We start from the raw sequence: 19602 nt of genomic DNA, 5'->3' as shown, positions 1-19602 counted from the left end.
AACTGGCAACGTAATAGCCACTGTTGTTATAGAAACCACCTCTGTCGAGCTTGGAAAACTGTTTGTTTATAAAAGCATCCTTTGAAGCCATGTATTCTGTGAGGCGTAAGAAGGTAAATGGCATATTTTTAGTAGAAGGCACAGCAGTTTTCAAGGATCAGAGACAGCATTAAGAAGGGAAGGGATGCAATATTTTCCTATTTGAAAACAGCTGTTGGGATTCTGAGTTATAGTGGAGAGCAAACATAAATTTTAATTAGAGGCTCTGTACTACCACTTTCTAAATAAAAGGAGTACTAGTGGCACCTCACGAAAGCTTAAATAAATTGGTTAGTCTCTAAGGTGCCACAAGGACTACTTTTCTTTTTGCGAATACAGACTAACACGGCTGCTACTCTGAAACCTTTCTAAATAAAGTGGCCTATTAACCCTTCATGTACTAGGCTCAGTATGCCTGGAATTCATGTAATAGGGACCTTTGCCACTGCTGAATAAATAGCATGTGCAAGTTAGGACCAATTCAGTGGGCATGCAAGGGCCATTTTGTTAGACGTGTTGTCTTAGGGCATTCAACAGGTTAAGATGACTGGAAGGAAAAAGTAGTAATCGATTATTGGAATTGTGTAAATCATTCTGTAGAAACCAACGCCTGTATTTGCTGCTAACTGCGAGGCTGTGATAACTTGGGAGTCTGTTTCAAAATGTTTTGCAATTGCAAAGTGAATGTATTTTTTTTTTCTTCTGCCATGACATGGTTTGTTTTTACAATAAAAACTCAGTAATTTCCCAAGCACCCAGTATGTAAATGAATTACATTCAGTATGTTGAATCAGAATTGTTCTGCTGTGGTTCCATTCACAACTATTTGAATAGAAGTTATTTTTTACTGTTTAGCAATTGAGCTGACTCCTGGTAGCACAATGTAGTTTCTTTTATTGCAGCAGAAGGATGCCATGCAAAACAACTTAAAAGAACTTCAACAGGAAATGGCTGTACTTGAGGCCGTGCTGGAAGAGCATGGAAGCCAGGGCTTTGAATTCCTAGCCCCACACAGTGAACTGCCTCCTTCCAGAGTGGAAGGAACACTCGCAGTGGGACAAACGAGACCAGCTAGAGGTAACAGAACATCAATGAAAATTATTTTTAACCTTTGTTCCAAACAACTTGCTGAGAATCTCATGATTATTTTTCCCCCCAGGAGCTGAGGTGTTGGGTTGAGCTGGCTTAATCTTAATATAGTTTTGCTTAAACTCAGTTATTCAGTGAAATGCACAGAATATAATAGTGGCGTTTTTGTGCTTATATGATTTACGTGGTAAAATTCATAGGCTACAAAACACGCACTTGTCTGTTCCTGACTCTCATAAAATGATTCTTGCTTAAGATATTTTCAAAAAGAAATTAGGTAGGCCTCATTGCTTAGCAATACTGATCCATGCTGCTTGTTTTGTGGACATTCGTTCCAGTCTGACTGTCTTTGGTCCCTTGGATGGATGGGGGCTGTGAGAGCTGCTAAATCCTCAAGAGGTCTCCACCTTCTCTCACTGTAGGACTGTCCTTTGGCGAAACAGAATGGAGGTGATTTCAGTATCGCTTGGCTGTAGGTGATGATGCAGGACAGGTCCAGACTGCTGACAGGTAGAGAGGGAGGAAGTAGATGTTTTATAGCGGAGTGTAAATTCTCTGGACAGGATGTGAACAGAGTCCCTCCTTGGGGACTGCAAAGTAGAGCACTGACTCTGAGAAGTATTTAAATCAGGTGTGGGCAAACGACGGCCTGCAGGCTGAATCCGGCCCACCCGCTGTTTTAGGCTGGCCCTCGAGCTCCTGCTGGGGAGCGGGGGCTGGGACTTGCCCCGTTCCGGTGCTCTAGCCGGGGAGTAGGGTCAGGGGGCTGCTCCACGCAGCTCCTGGAAGCAGCAGCGTGGCCCCCCTCTGGCTTCTGCACGCTCCAATGGCCCCCTCTGGTGCTCCAATGGGAGCTGTAGGGGCAGTGCCTGTGGACGTGGCAGCGTGCAGAGCCGCCTGGCCCTGCCTCCGCATAGGAGCCGGAAAAGGGACATGCCACTGCTTCCAGGAGTCGCTTGAGGTAAGCACTGCCTGGAGTCTACATCCCTGAGCCATGCCCCAACCCCCTGCCCCAGCCCTGATCCCCCTCCCACCCTCCAAACCCCTCGATCCCAGCCCGAAGCACCCTCCTGCATCCCAAACCCCTCATCCCTAGCCCCACCCCAGAGCCCGCACCCCCAGCCAGAGCCTGCACCCCAACCCCAGGCCTGATCGCCCTCTCACCCTGAATCCCAGCCCGCAGCACCCTCCTGCACCCCAAACTCCTCATCTCCAGCCCCACCCCAGAGCCCATCCCCCTGCTGCCAAAGTCCTCAACCCCCGTACTCCGCCACCCCAGACCGGAGCCCCCTCCTGCACCGTGAACTCCTCATTTCTGGCTTCACCCCAGAGCCCCCACCCCCAACCAGAGCCCCCAGCCCCAATTCTGTGAGCATTCATGGCCTGCCCTACAATTGCTAGTCCCAGATGTGGCCCACCCCTGATTTAAATTGTCGTGGGAAACTTACCGTATGAATAATACGCTGAGGATAGGGTGAGGCCCCCTGCATGTGTGTGTACTAAGGAAAGGGCTTTAGTTAGGCTTTTGAATATGACATTTCAAAGAAATTCATAGATTTTAAGGCCGGAAGGAAGTATTGTGATCATCTAGTCTGACCTGCATAACACAGGCCAGAGAACATCCACCAGCATTTCCTACTTTGGGCACAGTAGCTTGTGATTGAAGTAGCACACTTTTAGAAAGACCTACAATTCTGATTCGAAGACTTCAAGTGATGTTGTATTACCACATCGCTTGGTAAGCTGTGCAATGGATAACTACCCTCATTGTTTAAAAATGTATGCCTTATTTCCAGTTTGAGAGACTTATTTCTGTCCGTTACCCTTCCTCTTTGAGGGCAGCTGGAATAATCTGAATACTAATATGTGTAATAATACCTTGTGTTCAATTCATTATCCTGTCAAAATTTACTGGCTGTGGGAATATCACTGCAGGATTCTTTAAGGTAGGGTCCAGAAGTGTTTTTCATCACTGCTACAGGGGGCCAGTCAAATGGCACAAACAGCCTATGGTTTCCTGATCGTTCTTTCGGTTGGTGTTGCTCGCATACAGTATGCTGCGTATGTCTTTGGTCTTGTACCTATAGTCTTTCTAAGAACTGAAGTCTCTTGTCAGTGCAATATGCTATGGCTACACCAATGGCTCTGCTGCTTATGTGTTACTAAGTTAATTTTTGTTGTTGCTCAGGAGTTCATGGATGAAACGCTAGAAGAGTCGGTTGCCATGGTTAGTGGTTTAAAGTGTTTTTCCATCAGCACGTTGTTTTGTGGCTGTCTTGCGTTAGTTCATCTCCTAGATAATAAAGCCCACAGTCTTCTTTCAGTAAGCAGCACAGTGCTCCTATTTGGTGTATTTTCTTTGACTCCAACTAATTGCTGACTCCGTTCTAACACTGAGCTCCTTGTACACGGGGATTTAGAGAGCTAACTCTAGAATATCTATGCAGTATCCTGCATCTGCATCATCTGTGCCTTGAGGTCCGTAAATGGATGGTTTCTCTCTGGCTCGCTCCTTAAAGGCTTTGGGCATTTAGCTAAGATGAATCCCCGCTGTCGATTTATTGTGAAGGAGAGGTGGGCCTAGGTGAAGCCACGATGTTACTTTAATGCCTTGACTTCCTAGGCGTACACTGCTGCATAGTTTGTGTCGTTTTATTCCTCCTTCCCACCTACACTAATAGAGGGAGGGCTTTTGTTGGAATTTAGCATTGTTAGGTTTCTGTTTGTGTTTTGGAGTCCTTCTCTCATAGTACAAGGGACACTGTCACCTGAGAACCAAATTTCTGATACTTGTTTTTCTTTCTTTTGTAACCAGTTGCACCTTAAATACTAAACTGAAAGAAAAAATATTTTTTGTTCAGTTTGTTTACAGTTTGCATCAGACAGAACTCTGGGCAGAGTCAGTCAATTGACAATTTAATTTCCTAGTTTCATACTCAAGGGTGAGGTCACTGTACTAATGTACAGTTCCAGGAGCCTGTGTGTGTGCTCTTTCGCAGTCGTTCTGTGAACTTGTAACTGTGCAATGTGCTTGCATCCCACAAGGTGGGCATAGAGCTCTTCCCTGTGTATCACAATCAGTGGAACTGAAGTCAGAGGACACATGATCCCTGGAGGGACTGTTATTGAGGGGACAGCAGTGGAGCGGGTGTGTCCCAGAGTTAGACTGCAAGCAACTCAAACTCATGGCCAAAGCAGGCCACCAGGCTTAATAAAGTTCCATTTATCCAACTTAACCTGCATTCATCTTCACTCATTGTGAATGAAACACCCTGGACTCTTCCACAAAGCGGCGGGGGGGGACTGCAGGTACAAGATGAAGCCAAAGAGAGACCAAAAGAGCTAGGGGCAGTGGGGCCCCGCAAAGGCTCCAGGGCACAGGCAGGGGAGCAGGTCACACAAATATCAGGGAGCAGTACAGCCTGCATAAAATTAAAAAAGGAAAAAAGATACAGTACAAGTGAAAAAATGACCAGGCTGAATCACTTAAAGGTACCCTTTCAGAAACTTGGGTTTAGTGGTTGACAAATGTCAAGAAGTCGAAGGGCTTGTTTACATGGGCCCGCAGTTCAGACCACACGGGTATGAACGGCCGTGCACGCCAGAGTGCTGGGCTGGGACTGCCTCCCATGGACGCTTCTGGTGCGAACTGAAAGGTTCTTAGTTCACATCCCGTTTGCAACGATAATGACAGCGATGGAAAATGGAAATTCCAGTCAGAAAGGTGCCTGGAACATAATGGCTTTTTAATTACTGTTCATAACCCTTTCCTTTTTCCATTTGAACAGACTATTCAGCTGCTGTGTGAGCAGTCCTCTTACGTTTTGAGTTCAAAAATATCCTGTACTTTAGGAATATAATTCATGTGATTAAACTTCTCCTATGTCTCGTAACTGAAAAGCGTGTTGACACTGGTGGGCCTAATTCGGTATGAGAGACACATTATTCCCGGTGGAGCTCACTTTTGAATGAGTGTTTGTGTGACATTTCTAAATTCAATAAGCCAAACTCATAAGATAACTATAAATACAGTGTTTGAGGATTAAGTTGGGAAATCAATGATTAGTTTCCTTCAGGCTAGAAAGTGACTTAAAACAATTTTAATTAATACAAACCTTGTTTATGTTGTCATGCTAGAATATGGATTTCAGGCTTTCTCATAAAAGCTTAAAACTGATTACAATTATTGATGGCTTGTTAAAAATTACAAGCATCTCCCAGCCATTAAGTATTTGCCTTTCTAAAACACTTACTGGTGAACAGAGATACGTTAATATGTTTTTGAGGCTTTATAAATAAAAAGTGTATAAAATAGCAGAATTTTGCCTTAATGTTTCTACTTTTCCCTGTTATTTCATCATTAGTTTCACCTAACGCATCAGTTGACACCTTGTTTTTGTAAATGATTGAATATATGAAGTTTGCTATGTTTCAAATGGGGAAGTATTTTATACACATTTTGATTTGGGGACATTGGGATTTTATAGTCTGTAAGACGTAACTTTTTCTTTTGCAGGGGTCAGAAATTAATATGGTTCCATTTTTTTCATGATAAGTGCTGCATTATAATTCTGCAGCATAGTGAAAATTACGTAAAAACTAATCTCATTTCACCATTATTGACAGTAAAATGTGCTACTGGCACTATAGTTCGCTCAAACCGTGTATTGTTCGTATGTAGCTGTGTGTCCTTAGCCTAGAAAATTGTTCTTTTTCAGTCATTCTCCTGGTGATAACGGTTGCATATGCCTGTTGCTTTACTTGATGTTTTCCATTTTTTTTCTCTGGAATACTTTCTGTTTTAAAACAAATCTGATTTGTCTCAAGGTTGCTGCTTTAAAGAAATAATTGAATTCTTCCCTTAAGAACAAGGTTGAAAACACTAGTGTTTTATTTCTCTTGGGTTTTTGTAAATATTGTTTTTCTTTTGAAGGAACAGCATTAATTTCAGAAGTAAATCTTGAAAATCACAAAATCAGCAGTTCAAAGGGACTTTCAGCTGATGGGTTCCATGTAATGCCAAGTGATCATTCCAACACAAAAAATAAAGAGCTAGAAGAAGAAGGGTAAATGCTTTTTGTTTGTCATTTATGGTCTTCTACGAACAATTAGCACCTTGAAGCAGAAAGGCTGCATTTTGTTAGTATTTCCTTGATTGGCGATTCCATTTCTAGCCAAAATAATATTTATTTATTTATTTATTTATTTTATTTAGATATCATGTAGCTTGTTCTGTCATCTCTGTTTAATGACAGACACGCAAACTATTTCAGTGATGCAGGATTAACCCTTTTGCAGCATGCATACAGGAAACCGGAGTTTAGAGCAGACTTGTTTTTCCGTCTTTCGGGATAGAGAAGTAGGGGCTGTTCTTGTGTTGACTGTGTAGAGATCAGTGGGATCTGGAAGTTTCTTTTCAAGGCCCTCCAGTCTATCAGTTCAAGTAATAGGGTTAAAATCCTGTCCCCACTTAAGTCAATAATTGACTTCAGTAGAGATAGGATTAAACTAGAGATGGACTATTCTACAGAAGTGTGATTAGTTTACAAACGATCCATATTGTATTGCGCCCTGAAGTTATTTATGGCCAGTGCCTTTGGTTAGTAGAAAAGGAAGAGTTTGGCTTTCATTTTTAAATGAAAACAGGCGCACACCGTACAAATAATTGAAGGGTGTAAACATCAGGGAAGAACAAGAAGAATTCAGGTTGATCTGAGGAAATGTAATTACAAGTAACAGAACCAAATTGAGTAAAGGGGAAAACTTCAGGCTAAATATCATGGAAACTTGCCCCAGCAGTGAGATTTGCTAGACTGGAATAACAAAGCCCCATCAACTAGATCCTTTAAATTTGTACTGTACAAAATACTAGAAAACAAATTGTAGGGAGCAAGTCGCCATTGGGCTTTGGAGATGTTTAGTAGGTCTCTTCCAGCACTAATTTCTATGATGTGTGCCCAGAAATAAAATGTTAAAACTAAAATTACTGGCAGATACTCTGTCCGTAATAAGATGTAAGCATAGGGAAGACAAACCTCTTCAAGGTAACTAAGTGCAGGAAGATAGTTTGAAATATTTATTTATTCAATCACCCTTGTTTAATTACTGTTTGGTGGTTGATTGTGTGTTTCCTAAATGTAAGCATACATTGCACATGTCTGTCAAAGACAGCTGGGAGATGAAATAGGAACTTGAGGTATTGGTTGGAGGAGGTAGGGGAGAAAAGATAAATTGGGCTGTCAAGGGATTAAAAAAAGTAATTGTGATTAATTACGCAATTAAAAAGATTAATCGTGATGTTAAACAATAAAAGAATATCATTTAGATATTTTTGGATGTTTTCTACATTTTCAAATATATTCAGTTACATCACAGAATACGAAGTGTACAGTGCTCACTTTGTATTTATTTTTATTACAAATATTTGCACTGTAAAAAACCAAAAGAAATAATATTTTTCAGTTCACGTAATACAAATACTGTAGCGCAATCTCCTTATCATGAAAGATGAGCTTAGAAATGTAGAATTATGTACCAAAAAAGGGCATTCAAAAATACAACAACGTAAAACTTTGGAGCCTGTAAGTTCACTCAGTCCTACTTCAGCCAGTCGCTCAGACAAACAAGTTTGGTTACAATTTGCAGGAGGTAATGCTGCCTGCTTCTTGTTTACAATGTCACCTGAAAATGAGAACAGGCGTTCGCATGGCACTGTTGTAGCCAGCGTTGCAAGATATTTACGTGCCAGATGCGCTCAAGATTAATGTCACTTCATGCTTCAGCCACCATTCCAGAGAACATGCGTCCGTGCTGATGACAGGTTCTGCTCAATAACAATCCAAAGCAGAGCAGACTGACTCATGTTCATTTACATCATTTGAGTCAGATGCCACAAGCAGAAGGTTGATTTTCTTTTTCATAGGTTTGGGTTCTGTAGTTTCTGCATCTGAGTGTTGCTCTTTTAAGACTTCTGAAAGCATGCTCCACACCTCGTCCTTCTCAGATTTTGGATGGCACTTCAGATTTTTAAACCTTGGGTCAAGGGCTGTAGCTATTTTTAGAAATCTCACATTGGTACCTTCTTTGCATTTTGTCAAATCTGCTGTGAAAGTGTTCTTAAAGCAAACATGTGCTGGGTCGTCATCCAAGACTGCTATAACATGAAATATATGGCAGAATGTGGGGAGTTCAGTCACAAATTTAATTAATGCATCAAGAAGCAGGCAGCAGTATCTCCCATAAATGTAAACAAACTTGTTTGTCTTAGCGATTGGCTGTGCAACAAGTAGGACTGAGTAGACTTGTAGGCTCTACAGTTTTACATTGTTTTGTTTTTGAGTGCAGTCATATAACAAAAAAATCTACATTTGTAAGTTACACTTTCATGATAAAGAGATTGCACTACAGTACTTGTATGAGGAAAATTGAAAAATACTATTTCTTTTGTTTATCATTTTTACAGTGCAAATATTTGTAATAAAAAATAATAATATAAAGTGAGCACTATACGCTTTGTCTTCTGTGTTGTAATAGAAATCAATATATTTGAAAATGTAGAAAAACATCCAAAAATATTTAATAAATTTCAATTGGTATTCTATTGTTTAACAGTGCGATTAATCGTGATTAATTTTTTTAATCTTAATTTTTTTAATTAATCATGTGAATTAACTGCAATTAATCAACAGCCCTGATATATTGGTCCTGTGAAATCAGCAAAGATTTCTGTTCTTTTTAAGGGAGACCCAGGTTCTAGCAAAGTTTCTGGAACCTAGATGCATGGAGAAAAGACCAAAATTAAGTTTGTTTTACAAGGCTGGATAGTGTGGTGAATACAGCTGGTATGTTGTTAAGCAGGAAGCTATTAGCATTTATCCTTTGGGGTTAGTTTGAGAAAATTTACGTGACGGTTCGACATGTCGACATGCAGTTTTTTAAAATATTTTAATCAATTTGAATTCAACAGTACTGCTTTTGTGCCTTCATACTAGTTCTGTTGCTAATCATTCCCCAACATGTAATTCCACTGTTGCTATCCAATGTCTCTGATAGCTAAGGAGATGATAAATTGTTCATAATTCTTTTCTAGTTTGAGGCCGCCTGCTTTACAGCTTTCCCATCCTAAATCCCATCTTTTTAAAAAAAAAGCTCTGGAGCAAGGCCACTGGTGCCCGAGCCTTTGGAAAGCCAAAACTCGCTCTCAGGAGGGCACATTTCAGCGGGTTGGTGCGGCAGTGCTGCTGGAACAAGAGGCAATGAAACCATGTAATCGGTATAGACTTGAATCAGGTAACTCAGAGAACTGATCAAACCCAACATCTGCCTTTTGGCTTCTACTTGTACCCCAGTCACTGGTCTGGGTTATATCTCCATAATGAGAGAGATCGTGAAGAACATGCATTTAAATTAACTGTATAGTGTCGTCTTGTGAATCAAGAGACTTTTAATCTTTTGAAACCTGAATAATTCCTGGTACTGTTTGGGAGGGGATAGTTCTCTGATACAATAATGAATTTTAATGTTTTAGTCCCAAATTCATAGTATTCTCAGGAAATGCTAATTGTAGCCTGATATGTTTCACAGGTGTTTGAGCACCTTAGCTCTAGATCAGGAAAAATTATGATTCTTGGTGATTTTAAATAATGAATGAGGTAAAGGTGAAGTAGTGAATAACTAAGCAGAGAAAGGTTTCAGAGTGGTAGCCATGTTAGTCTGTGTCAGCAAAAAACGAGGAGTCCTTGTGGCACCTTAGAGCCTAACAAATGTATTTGGGCATAAGCTTTTGTGGGCTAAAACCCACATGCTGTGTATTTATACCTCTCTACTGTATTTTCCACTCCATGCATCTGATGAAGTGGGTTTTAGCCCATGAAAGCTTTTGCCCAAATAAATGTGTTCGTCTTTAAGGTGCCACAAGGACTCCCCGTTGTTTAAGCAGAGAAAATGACTGTAGCCTATAAATTTAAGAGATGGAGCAACATCCTCCAGCATGACTGCAATGAGAAACTGTAATTAAAGACTGGGACTGTTTCAGTTACTGATTCCTCTTTCCTTCAGAAAATGCCGCTGAGCAGGAATTTGGAACAAAGCTAAACACTGCAGCTGTTCCGTGTGGGAATGAGAGCAGGACTCCAAACAGCTCTCCCTTGAAATTTTCTGAAAGACTTACAAACTGTCAAACTGCAGAATCAACAAATAGTGCTGCCATATCGTGGAATGCTAATAATGGGAAGAGCACTCAGGGATGTAAGCAGGAGAGAAGGGCATATTCCTCTGCATCTGCTCTGCACACTGGAGTTGTAAAAGAAAATGCCAAAAGCCCAGTTGTGACCTGTAGGAGACAAATGTCAATTGTGGCATCAGGTCTGAACCAGAGTGAGCTTGTAAGTGTATTTCACTACCCTTGTCAATCCCCTGTTAATATATATATACCATGACCCCTGTGATCCTAAATAAAATTTTAACCTCTCCCTAAAGAGATCTATATGCAACAAAACTTAATTTGACATGAATTACCCATTAATAATACCAGAGTATTTGAAATTAGATACTGCCTTGTTAGCTAGTACTGATAAATATGGGGGTTTATATGTAATGATGCAATTAGGTATGGTTCAGAGCTTCTAAATGGATTGGAAAGCCATCCACATAAGCAGGCAAAAAGAAGGCTCGTTGTTCCAAAGCAAGGGAGACTCTCACCTCAAAGAACATAATTTTTTTTTTATACATTTGAGTAGACTTCTTGCAAGTTTTAGAGGCTCATAGCAGTAGGCTAGAGCCAGGTATGATGCAGACAAGTGCAGCTAGAGGAGTAACAGAGCTGAGTAATTTCTTTTACTATATAGCTATTGATTTTATTTTGTTAATAGATAACTGGAAAACTCTAGATTTCTACAACAATGAACATGCTAGTTAAAATCCTTCTTTGTAAGTAGATTGAAACAGATGGTTATATCACTGAGCTTTCACATCATCTGGACTTTTAATGTTTTGTTGCCATCAGAAGTTGAATATTGGCTTAATGCCTCTGATAACTGCAGCACATGTTTCCAGATTGATCTGAATTACAGTATAATAGAGTATTGCTTTACTTGAATTTATGTAAGCCAATCAAATAATTTCTGTTGTTAAAGGCAAAATGAATGTCATTTTTGAAGTAACGGTTGTGTCTATGTGCCTGTTGGCATAGAATATCTCCATTTGTTTCAAAATACCTCTCCACTGTATGTTGTACTTACAACTTCCATTGACATATGTTTAATTTCTCAGCCATATTAGAAAGCTAATCTTGTAACGTGGAAGCTCCTATTCAAAGCCAGAGATGTCTAATGTTCCGATTAAATCAATTCTTTTCTAATTCAATATTTATTTGTTTTCAGTTATTGGTGCAGAAGTTTGCCAGGAAAACCCAGAGCACTTTATCTAATCAAATTACTGAAGGAACAACCCATGTCATAATGAAAACAGGTGTGTTGGAAGCTCTGTGAACAAACCAGATATTTAATGCCACATAAAACACTAACTCCAGGCTAAATAAAGGGCACATTGACGGTCATTCAGCATGATGGTCTGAAGATGTTTGATTAGGATGTGGGATTTACAGTTCACTGCTCTTTTATTCTTTATCAGAGTTTGTGTGATCCCGAGTCTAAACTAAAACTTGACCCATCTGTCTTTTATTCCATTTCATGGAGTCCAGATGAGAGGTTTCTATTTTGGTTGCTTGTTTATATGGTATCATTGACATGGTAACAAGTAGAATTTGAAATTGACATATCATTATGATGAGTGATTGATGTCCTGTCACCTCTGTAGATTTAAGAAGGTGTCAGTAGCACGTTGACTTTAGATAATTCACAACCAACCAAAGGGAGAGCCAGACATTTTTCTTACAGCATCCTTTGTCTTTGTTTTAAAAAGCCCACTTAAATTCTTTCTCAAAAATCCAAATAGTCTGATGTAATCAAAAACAGACCAAAACTGAATTTTATTTGGCTTTCTAATGGTAGCTGAAAAAACGAATGGAGACCATACTTCCATTGGAACAAAGTAACAGTATTGCAAGATCAGGTGCACTTTTCAGAGTACATTAGCTTCAGAAAGTAAAAGACCTGTACCTTTTTCTTAATTATTATTATGGAACTTAAATTGCTTTTTGTTCTTTAGTAGAGCTCACTGATCTCTCTTAAAGACTTGAATAAACTTTATATAAACTTTAGTACACAGAACAACTTCAGATTTTACAAAGGCAAATCAAACTCTTAACTGATTAGCATAAGATTCATTGATTGGTTTTCAAGAAGGCATCAAACCTCTCTCTTCACATTCGTTACTCAAAATTTAAAATGACTTGGCATAAGTTAGTTTTAAGCTCCTTGCTAAATCTGTTTTATCAGCAGATGTTAAAAAACTTTAAAAATTAAACTGTAAAGTATTTGATGAGCTATTGCTGTTAGTTGATCTGCTGTGTTACAGGATTTAGTTATTTATAATATTAAAATAACCTACTCTGTCCTCAGTTTGCTTCATAAGAACATTTCAAAATTCTTCAAAATCTGAAGTGACTCTTCTTATCAGTTTAAAAAAAACAATGTAGGAAGGGAAAAAAGTCTTTATCGTTTTTAATCCATTAGATCCTCAACATACTCTTTTTGTCCTCTCCTTATGAAAGCTGGTGAGGCAGTCACAAGGGGAAAATCAGGAGGATTTGAATGTTTCACTTGCATACGAATTCAGAGTCTTGTATTTTGACTGGTGTTCTATGCCTTTCCAACATCTCTGAGCTCAGGTCAATAGGAAACCTGGGCTGGAGGGTGCGGGTGTACAGTCAGAGACTCTCCACTGACTACCATACTAGATTCCTCCCTTTTAGCAGACCCAGGAGGGGGCAGCATTAGGACATTGGTACTTTGAACCCCCCTGAAAATGCCTTCGTCAACAGTGTCATTGGGCAATATGTGTTTTTCTGGTGGTTTATCACTTTAAATACAAGTCAACTGTCAAAGTTGCTTTACGTTATTTAGATGGCAAAATTGAGAATGATACCAGTATATTTCTACTTAATCTGCAGATATGGAGCTAGTTTGTGAGCGGACACTGAAGTACTTTCTGGGCATTGCAGGAAGAAAATGGGTAGTTAGCTATGAATGTAAGTATAATACTCTTTGGAGCAGCTACGTGTCCCATCCTCCCCAGTTTCCTAACACTACATACTTTATATTTCATATTTAACATATTTTAGCATCTGGTATTTTTCAGAGTACCATCTGAATATTTAGACATTTAATGATAATGCTCAGTTTTTCTTTTTTAAAGTATCCATTGCTTCATTCAAATAACTGTAAGTGACCTCTCCCAAAGAAATACTTTCTCTTTATAATTAGACTGTTGGTGCTGATTAGAGCATCCTGCCTGATTTAATGTGATCTGTTCTTCTCTGCTCTTTTTGTTTAGGGATTGTTCAGTCTTTTAAGGAAGGAAAGATACTTGATGAGGTGGGTGTGATGTCTTAAGAGTGAAATGCAAAATATGTCCATTGCACTAGCATCCAGACACTATGGCGATGAGCATATTAATCATGTCTGAGACAGAAACAGGAATTAAATATTTGAAACTGAAAATTAGTTGAGGGTGTTTGGGACAGAGGAGAATTTGGCATAGGACCAGAGTCGGGATTCTAGGCTGTACCAAGAAACGTCACTGAAACCCACAGTTCTGCAGAATGCACGTATTCCATGCTGCTGAACAAAGAGCCTCCCCTGTGATATTTTCTTGACCTTTTGTCTAGCAACGGTTCCAAAGATAAAATACGTCTCTTGATATTGGCAAATGCAAGGTGGAGGTAATTACCTGCTGTGTGTATGAAGGAATAATGTTGGAACACAACCATGTCCGAGCTCTTGCACTTAATTAACTGATCTATAGCCAACTATTGAAAACTTCCCACTGCAGCATCTTCTAACTTTGTAGTGCAGTTAGCTACCTGAGACTAGAGCATGGATTAGGTGGTATCTGCCTCTCTTTATGTATAGTGCTCAGATTTTTTGCCTCAGGCACAGATTTTTGCAGAACCTTGCATAAGGAACATAAGAACGGCTGTACTGGATCAGACCAAGGGTCCATCTAGTCCAGTATCCTGTCTCCTGACAGTGGCCAGTGCCAGATGCTTCCGAGGGAATGAACAGAACAGGGCAATTTCAAGTGATCCATCCCTTCTTCTGGCAGTTGGAGGTTTAGTGACACCCAGAGCATTGGACTGCATCACTGACCATCTTGGCTAATAGCCATTGATGGACCTATCCTCCAGGAATTTACCTAATTCTGTTTTAAACCCAGTTATACCTTTTGGCCTTCACAAAATCCCATTGCCATGACTTCCATAGGTTGACTGTGTGTTGGGAGAAGAGGTACTTCACAAACTTTGGTCCAGTGCAAAATTTCATAATTCTGATGAGTAGAAATGGATGTCTTGCCTGCTCCACCCTCAACTTCTCTGGTCAAAAAACCCTAGGCTAGCATCCAAAGCCAAGGGAGTAGAAAAAAACTACTAATCCCAAAAACTCTCTGGGAGACTTCATCATTCTCCAGCTGGGTCTTACTTTATCCATTATGGAGGCTCCTGAAACTCTGGTCTCTCCAGCGAGCGATATGGGGCATCTACTGAATGCCCTTCAGTCTCAATTAATCTTCTGTTTCAAGCAATGTGAGAGGGGTTTTCAGGACAGATTCAGTCTCCCTCATTATGGAAACCACTACATAAGTCTGAAGTTGGGTGAAAATATGAGTTGTCTTTTATTTTTATTTATTTATTTATTAATTCCCTGCCAGTTCTCCATAGAAATCTATGAAGGCGCTTTCTTAATGTAGTGAATAATAGACAATTGAGAGACAGATGCAGACCTAACATTATCAAATAAAGCATTGTATTTACTGTTAATCTAAATGGCAAGTGAATGCTTTGAAATAAAATAGATGTTGAAAATTAAATAAATTAAGTTCTAGAGGTTATGTACTGATAGTTAATTTCTACTGAATGAGATTTGCCTCTGTAAACTGATTGCCACTCTTCTGAGTCAGTTCAGCGTGTTGAATAGAATTTGATTAGTTTCTTTTAAAGAAACACTTATGTGATTAAGCTGAAGGATTCATAGATTCAAAGCCCAGAAGGGACCACTGTGATCATTTAGCCTGACCTCCTGTGTAACACAGGCTGTATAACTTTCCCACAGTGATTCCTAGACCACACCTTTTAGAAGAATTATCCAATCTTGATTTAAAAATGGCCAGTAATGGATAATCTACCATGAGGGTAAATTTTTCCAGTGGCTGATTACTGACCTGTTATAAATGTACACCTTACTTCAGCTTCCAGCCATTGGATCAAGTTATATCTTTCTCTGCTAGAGTGAAGAGCCCATTATTAAATATTTGTTTCCCATGTAGATACTTATAGACTGTAATCAAGTCGTCCCTTAACCTTTTCTTTGTTAAGCTAAATAGATTGAGTTCTTTGAGTCTATCGCTATAAGGCATGTTTTCTAATCCTTTAATCATTCTCGTGGCTTTTCTCTGAACCCTCTCCAATTTATTAACATCCTTCTTGAACTGTTGGCATCAGAATTTGACACAATGTTCTAGCAGTGATCGTACCGGCTCCAAATATAGAGGTAAAATAACCCCTCTACTCCTATACTCCTATACTATTTCCATCTAGTAATGGTCCATTACCATTGTCAGCATTCTTTTTGTTCCTAATATATTTTAAAAATTCCTTCTAATTGTCCTTAACTCTGCTGGCCATAGATTTCTCCTTGTGTTCCTTTGCTTCCCTTATCAATTTTTCTACAATTTCTAACTTCTGATATATAGGCAATTCGAGAATTTCTTCTCCATCAGTGTTAGAAGCCTGGGTAGCAAACAAGAGGAATTGGAATTGCTCGGTTTTTTAGCATAAGTTCAATCTAATTGGTATTACTGAAACCTTGGTGGGACAAGTCTCACAACTGGAATGTTAACATCAATGGTTATAACCTATTTAGAAGGACTGAATGAGGGAAAGGGGGAGGGGGAATGGCATTCTATGTCAAAAATAGCATTACTTGTTACCAAGTCACTGATAACTCGGAAGAAAAAGATCTTGAATGCTTCAACATCCTAACAGATAAAGGACAATGCTTTTTAGTCAGCCTTCTGCGTGCATTTGTTGTAAGGTTTCTAGTTTCTGAAATCTGAGAGCTGTTTCCTGCCTTGGCCCAAGGGGCTCACCATGCCGGCCTTTTCTGTCTCTGATTTCTGATTCTTTGCATTATCTTCCAGTACGACTTTGAAGTGAGAGGAGACGTGATCAATGGGAGAAACCACCAAGGCCCTAAGAGAGCTAGACGATCCCAGACTGGAAAGGTACAGGCACATCAGCATAAGAAACCATTCATAGCTGTCAGAAGAATCCCATTCTACATAAACGGTTGTTTATGATGCCAGCTGAATAGCTGAAATATTTTTAAATGGTCTTTTATCCTCCCATGAAATCAAATGTACAGAATTGTACATAAGGGTGTAGTTGGCTCTGTCTCTGCAGTGCTGCTCCTAGAGCTTGCCAGTCATGCAACAGAAATATTCAAATGTTTTTGCATACCATGAGTGAATTACACCTTTTATAATATAGGTGTGGGCTGGCTCAAAGGAAGTGCTCTGCTATAGAGACAGCTCCCTGGGAAACTATTTGCAATCCCTCTGCCTGATTAAGAATCTGTGTTGTTAGGTTCTGAAAGGAGATCCTATAATCCTTCTACAGAAAGTAGAATGAGTGAGATACAAGACATGTTTTTGCAGGCAGGGTAAATTTTAATTAAAAATATGGGTAGGTGATCCTCCAGGCTCTGGGAAATGGAGGCCTGGGGGAGGAAAAGGTAAAACCAATCTATGCTAATTCTCATCTAGAAGAAACAGGCAGTGTTTCCATTGATCACCTGCTGTTTAACCTCTGAAACTTTCTCTCTGTACATGAAACTCTGTTCCCACGATTTTAAGCGTAGGATTTTTTTTTTTTAAGATAGTTATTTATATTCTGTGTGTAGGGACCTTTTGACTAAACTGCTACAGAAAACAGTTTGCAGAGTGATGGAACTGTAAAATACTAAATGTCATGCTGTCTTGCCACTGCAGTAGGAAAGAAATGGGTTTGTACAAAGCCAAATCTCAAAATGATAAATGTTGTTTATTCTTGAGTTTAGGGCTGTGTTCAAATTGCACTTCAGCTGTTACAAAAAATGTAGCAAATTTGAAATTTTATCTCTCATTTATCAAATCTGGGTGCTCATTATCTTTGAGGTCCTGTGCAAATAGTCTGTGACCTTAAAATGTTGCAGGCATAGTTAGTTGCTGTTTCATACCACATTGTTTATGCCATCAGATGGGAAAGCCCTGCCCTTTTCCTGGAACCACATGGGTTTTTCCTCAAGCTCCTTCCCATTAACATTTGCCATTCTGGTACCAATCCCTCCAGTTGGCTGGGGAAATCTGCCATGTTCTCATAGAATGGGATAAATAATGCTCTGTGTGACTGCCATTGGAAGGATGGCAGAGCCATCAGCTGGAAACACAGCCTGTTGTCTCCACTGGGCTGGAGAACGAGAAGCCAGAGGTTCTCTTGAATTGAATCCTAGTGCACAGGAGAGAGAGAGGCAATTCATCACTGATCTTTCCTCTCCGTAGTTATATAAGTTTGTGCAATGCACTTATTTGGAGACATTTCTCACCCTGCTCTTTGGTAATATTCATTATTCTTGTATTTACAGTTCCTTAACCTTTAACAAGATACAAGACTTCATACAGTGTTCCTCTCCTTTTTGTAACAAAATTGCCAAACACGAGTTTTAAACCCAAAAAAACTCCAGCTTTATCCATTTTTATAGCATACGGGTTGCTTTAAGGAGCAGCAGCGTCTTGTATAGTTCTCTGGGCTGGCACTTGTGGGAAGCAGCAGTAGAAGGAGAAAAATAAAAATAAATGAAAAGGAAGATGTAATCTGCATGTACTGTAGAAAGAGTGTGCTCTTCAGTCTTTGCCAGCAATATAACTGATTTTTCTCTTTTGCTCCTATAGGAGCTAAAATAATATTTTTCAATTCTATGGTAGCTTTCATCCCAAGTTTTCAAAGTCCCATATTTTACCAATATTAGTGAATAAAGCCTTGTAACACCCTGTGAGTGTAGCTAAAGATTAGCACCTCCTCAGCTACAATTGCAATGCTGTAGGTTACTGTATCCATTGAAAATGCATAGGAAATTTAGATAGTGTGATTACTCACTTTGCAAATTAGGCAGAATAGTCCTACTCTCATGAAGGGTGCTATTTTAATATGACCAGAAGGAGTTTTATACCTCCTTCAGAAGATGGCATCTCTGAAAGCACAATGCCCCTAACATCATGCTGGAGTTTTATTTCAGTGCTGACTTGGAGATAAGTGTGCCACATTCTGTTAACACCACTTCCGTAGCACCTAGGTTTGGTAGTTGGAAGTGTAATGATTTGGTGCATTCCTGCCTGCCTTGTGATATCTGCTGAGCTCACAACACAAGAAGGTCTGGCTGCAGCTGTGCTTGTTGATTTAGGATCCGTATTCTGTGATGTGTTTTCTCTGTGTGGTGCCCGTAAAATGTCAGGATCAGTGTGATGTTCACACTAAACTACTTCTAAATCAATGAAGTGAGCTGTAGCTCACGAAAGCTCATGCTCAAATAAATTGGTTAGTCTCTGAGGTGCCACAAGTCCTCCTGTTCTTTTTGTGAATACAGACTAACACGGCTGCTGCTCTGAAACCTGATTTTGGATGTGTTTGCTCTGACTTTCTGAGGATAACAGCACTGCAAGGGCTGGACGTGGTCTGGCAACTCTTCTCTCTCCCGATTTATAATTGTCATTGGAACTTCAAAAGTTATCATAAGTGTTGCAGATTTTAATTGAATGATTAAGCAAGTGGGTCATGGAACAAGCATTAACTGCAAAATAGCTCTCTCCTTGACATAATAAACCCTTTTCATAGGAAAGAAGAAACTTTATACCTTGCCTATGGGCCACTGATGTGAGGGTGGTTGACCCAATGCTTCATGAATGGGGATTTCTGTTTCTGAAACAATTGTTGAAATAATTCTAGCAGATCCCAAAGAACTTATTGTAGGCATTATAAATGTCTACTATCCATGAGCAATGCAACATAGAATGTCAGTTTTAAATTAAAAAGAAAAGGAGTACTTGTGGCACCTTAGCGACTAACCAATTTATTTGAGCATGAGCTTTCGTGAGCTACAGCATCCGATGCATCCGATGAAGTGAGCTGTAGCTCATGAAAGCTCATGCTCAAATAAATTAGTTAGTCTCTAAGGTGCCACAAGTACTCCTTTTCTTTTTGCGAATACAGACTAACACGGCTGTTACTCTGAAACCAGTTTTAAATTAACCAGCTAGCAGTGAGGA

General features: G+C 39.7%; 1 protein-coding gene across 3 annotated transcripts in view; it reads left to right on the top strand.

The window, feature by feature from the left end:
* Positions 1 to 19602, top strand: part of BRCA1 (BRCA1 DNA repair associated) — a 49483-nt gene that overhangs the window by 23423 nt on the left and 6458 nt on the right. The window contains exons 11-18 of one of the 3 annotated variants that reach the window (XM_077806217.1): positions 942 to 1116; positions 6062 to 6194; positions 9218 to 9417; positions 10186 to 10511; positions 11508 to 11595; positions 13199 to 13276; positions 13582 to 13622; positions 16444 to 16527. In XM_077806217.1, the coding sequence (XP_077662343.1) occupies positions 942 to 1116; positions 6062 to 6194; positions 9218 to 9417; positions 10186 to 10511; positions 11508 to 11595; positions 13199 to 13276; positions 13582 to 13622; positions 16444 to 16527 (1125 nt within the window). Of the gene's footprint in view, positions 1 to 941; positions 1117 to 6061; positions 6195 to 9217; positions 9534 to 10185; positions 10512 to 11507; positions 11596 to 13198; positions 13277 to 13581; positions 13623 to 16443; positions 16528 to 19602 lie in introns of those variants that run through there. The other 2 variants (XR_013344617.1, XM_077806218.1) reach the window with 2 other exon arrangements.

Source organism: Eretmochelys imbricata, chromosome 27 (assembly GCF_965152235.1).
Source record: "Eretmochelys imbricata isolate rEreImb1 chromosome 27, rEreImb1.hap1, whole genome shotgun sequence".
NCBI lineage: Eukaryota > Metazoa > Chordata > Testudines > Cheloniidae > Eretmochelys > Eretmochelys imbricata.
This window is presented reverse-complemented; position numbering and strand designations above follow the sequence as displayed.